This window comes from Lathyrus oleraceus, chromosome 3 (genome assembly GCF_024323335.1).
Source record: "Lathyrus oleraceus cultivar Zhongwan6 chromosome 3, CAAS_Psat_ZW6_1.0, whole genome shotgun sequence".
Classification (NCBI taxonomy): domain Eukaryota; kingdom Viridiplantae; phylum Streptophyta; class Magnoliopsida; order Fabales; family Fabaceae; genus Lathyrus; species Lathyrus oleraceus.
In genome coordinates this window covers 194,611,743-194,614,551 of record NC_066581.1, presented here as the reverse complement: position 1 = coordinate 194,614,551, position 2,809 = coordinate 194,611,743, and the positions used below count along the sequence as shown (strand labels likewise).

At 33.4% G+C, this 2,809-nt stretch overlaps 1 protein-coding gene across 1 annotated transcript; it reads left to right on the top strand.

The window, feature by feature from the left end:
* The first annotated feature begins 202 nt into the window (after positions 1-202).
* On the top strand, positions 203-1,647 carry LOC127126214 (homeobox-leucine zipper protein HOX11). Its single transcript, XM_051055102.1, has 4 exons — positions 203-557; positions 639-946; positions 1,036-1,115; positions 1,202-1,647. The coding sequence occupies exons 1-4, from the start codon at positions 377-379 to the stop codon at positions 1,461-1,463; spliced, it is 831 nt and encodes a 276-aa protein (XP_050911059.1). The 5' UTR covers positions 203-376; the 3' UTR covers positions 1,464-1,647.
* The last annotated feature ends 1,162 nt before the right edge of the window (positions 1,648-2,809 follow it).

Genomic DNA, 2,809 nt, shown 5'->3' with positions numbered 1-2,809 from the left:
TTAACTCTTTTTTAATAAATATGAAATTTCTTTTTTTCTTCTTATAATTCATGTATGAGTAGAATTTTTAAGTACATACTCCTAGTACTTACTATATTAAAAAAATAATTAAACCACTTTTAAAATTAAAAGGAATCCTTTATAAAAAGGGTAGTACTAGAAAAAAAAACACAATTTATATGACTTTCCTTAGGTTGGAAACACAATCTCACAATATATATAACCTTTGCTCCCTAGTTTTGTAGTCTAGAGTCTAGACCTATAGCTTTGTCAATTCAGGTTCCTCTTTTAAAACCCTTGTTTTCTCTCTTTCGAATACTTGAAAACACTTTATCTCTTCTAAACCTCTTAGCAAAAGCATCTTTACTTCTCAAAAATGGAACTAGCTTTGAGCTTAGGCGACACACCAAAACCATTCTCTTTCTTCCAAAAGTCCTTCGACCAAAAAAGCACTTCCTCAGATCCACTTATCCAACTCAACCTTCTTCCTTCAACGCCCGTTCTTCGTCCCCATCCTTCTCCACCAAATCTTCGGATTCCATGGCTCAATGATGCACGTAAACACCATATTCTCTTTCATGTATATATACATAAACAATTTATAAACAAATGTTAATTGTTAGCTGTGATATTTGCAGTCGGAGTTGAACCGGCGAGGATGTCAGATGTGAATCGATTCCGGTTGGCGGCGTCGGTCGAAGATAATACAGACGAAGGAGCTGCAGCTTCATCCCCGAATAGCGCGGTTTCATCTTTTCAGATGGATTTCTCTATCATGAACGGTAATGGAAATGCTGCTGAGGGTGCAACAAGAAATAGTAGTCGTGAGAGGGGTGCGGATAGCGATGACGAAGAAAACGGTTCCACTAGAAAGAAACTCAGACTCAGTAAAGAACAGTCAGCTTTCCTTGAAGATAGCTTCAAAGAACACACCACTCTCAATCCAGTAAAAACTTTTCTCTTTCTTCTTTTACCGGTAACTTTTATTAATATTAATTAATCTTTTATTATATTAAATATTGCAAAAATCTGCAGAAACAGAAACTTGCTCTTGCAAAACAGTTAAATCTTCGTCCACGTCAAGTAGAAGTTTGGTTTCAAAACAGAAGAGCAAGGTAAGAATAGAAACTACTGGTAACATTTATATAAAAAAGTTGTTGATATTTATAAATTTTTTTTTTTTTTAATTTTATGATTTTAGGACAAAGTTAAAGCAAACGGAAGTGGATTGTGAGTACTTGAAAAAATGTTGTGAGACACTAACAGAAGAGAATAGAAGATTACAAAAGGAACTGCAAGAGTTAAGAGCTTTGAAAACTTCTCAACCATTCTACATGCAGCGTCCGGCTACTACTCTCACTATGTGTCCATCTTGTGAAAGAGTTGCCACCAACACTACCGGGAGCGGCGCCGGAGCTAAACAAACCGCCTCAATCACCGCCGGAGGACGCTGTGAACAATAATAATGAAGCCCGGAATATTGTCTTTACCTAATGGACAAGCCCAGAAGTGGCCCACTAGGCCCATTAGATTTGTTTTATGATATGATAGGTCAATTTTTCGTATTTTAGGTATAATTAATGAAAGATATATCAAAGAAAGAGGACAGAGAACATTCAATTCAATTTCACGTACTCCTTATTTTTCCTTTTCTGTACAGTTTTTCTTTTATTTCTTACTTTTATTCGTTTGTTTTGTTCGTTATTAGCTACAGTGAAATTCATGGAGCGAATGAACTTTTTATGTATACCCAATAATCAAGCACCAATGATTTTGTCGATGGAAACGTGAAATGAAACTCATGTTTTATTTTATTTAATACGCCGGGTTGCAGATAGATTAGATATGTTTCTAATAAATTAATGTTACATGTTTCATACTTCCATCCGATTCGACTCACTCAAAGATTTCACACCGATTAAAAAATAAATAAATAAAAGAAAAAGAATAGTATTTTTATTAAAGAAAGAGAACGATATCAAATATTGAGAGTGACAAAAAAAATATTAATTAGAGGATAAAATTAAAAAATATGTATTAAAAATTAAAATGAATCATTCATTTTGAAACACTTTTTTTTATTGCAAATGAATCGGTCATTATGATCGATTTGGATACAAATACTCTTATAATTCAAATGTAAGAGATATATTATAGTTAGTGCGGTAAGACACTTTTAGTGAAAAGAGAAAGAGAGAGAATAAAGAATAAAGATTATTATTATTGAATGTTTTATATAAAATTGAATTACAAAGTATTTATTTATATACAACTAAATGACTTGACTACTAAATAACAAACCCTAATCCTAACTAACTTGGGCTTGGATTAGACAACTTGGATTATACTCTCAACATACACATTTATAATTCAAGTTACTAAGCACTACCTAATCATAATCGATTTGAACTATTCCTAATTTCTTTCTCAAACTTAGGAATTTGTCAATCTTCAATTCTTTTTGTGAAAATGCCAGCCAACTGTTCTTCACTAGAGTAATATCTCACTTCAATTTCACTCTGGTTTACCTTCTCCCTTAGGAAATAAAACATATCCTCAATGCGCTTACTTCTCCCATGCAGAACTGGATTCTTTGCAAGATTAATGACTGACTTGTTGTCGATTTGCAACACCAGAGGTTTCTTCACTTCGATCTCCATCTTTTCCAGAACAAATCTGATCCAAATTGCTTGACACGCAACATAAGATCCTATTATATATTCAACCTCACATGATGATAATGCCATCACAAGTTGCATTCTCGAGCACCATGAGATTGGGGCACCAAATACTTGAAAGATGTAACCAT

Coding starts and splice junctions, on each gene's coding strand:
- LOC127126214 (XM_051055102.1), top strand. CDS start 377: ATGGAACTAGCTTTGAGCTTAGGCGACACACCAAAACCATTCTCTTTC. Junction 947..1,035: donor AACACACCACTCTCAATCCA/GTAAAAACTTTT, acceptor AAAAATCTGCAG/AAACAGAAACTTGCTCTTGC. Junction 1,116..1,201: donor TTTCAAAACAGAAGAGCAAG/GTAAGAATAGAA, acceptor TTATGATTTTAG/GACAAAGTTAAAGCAAACGG.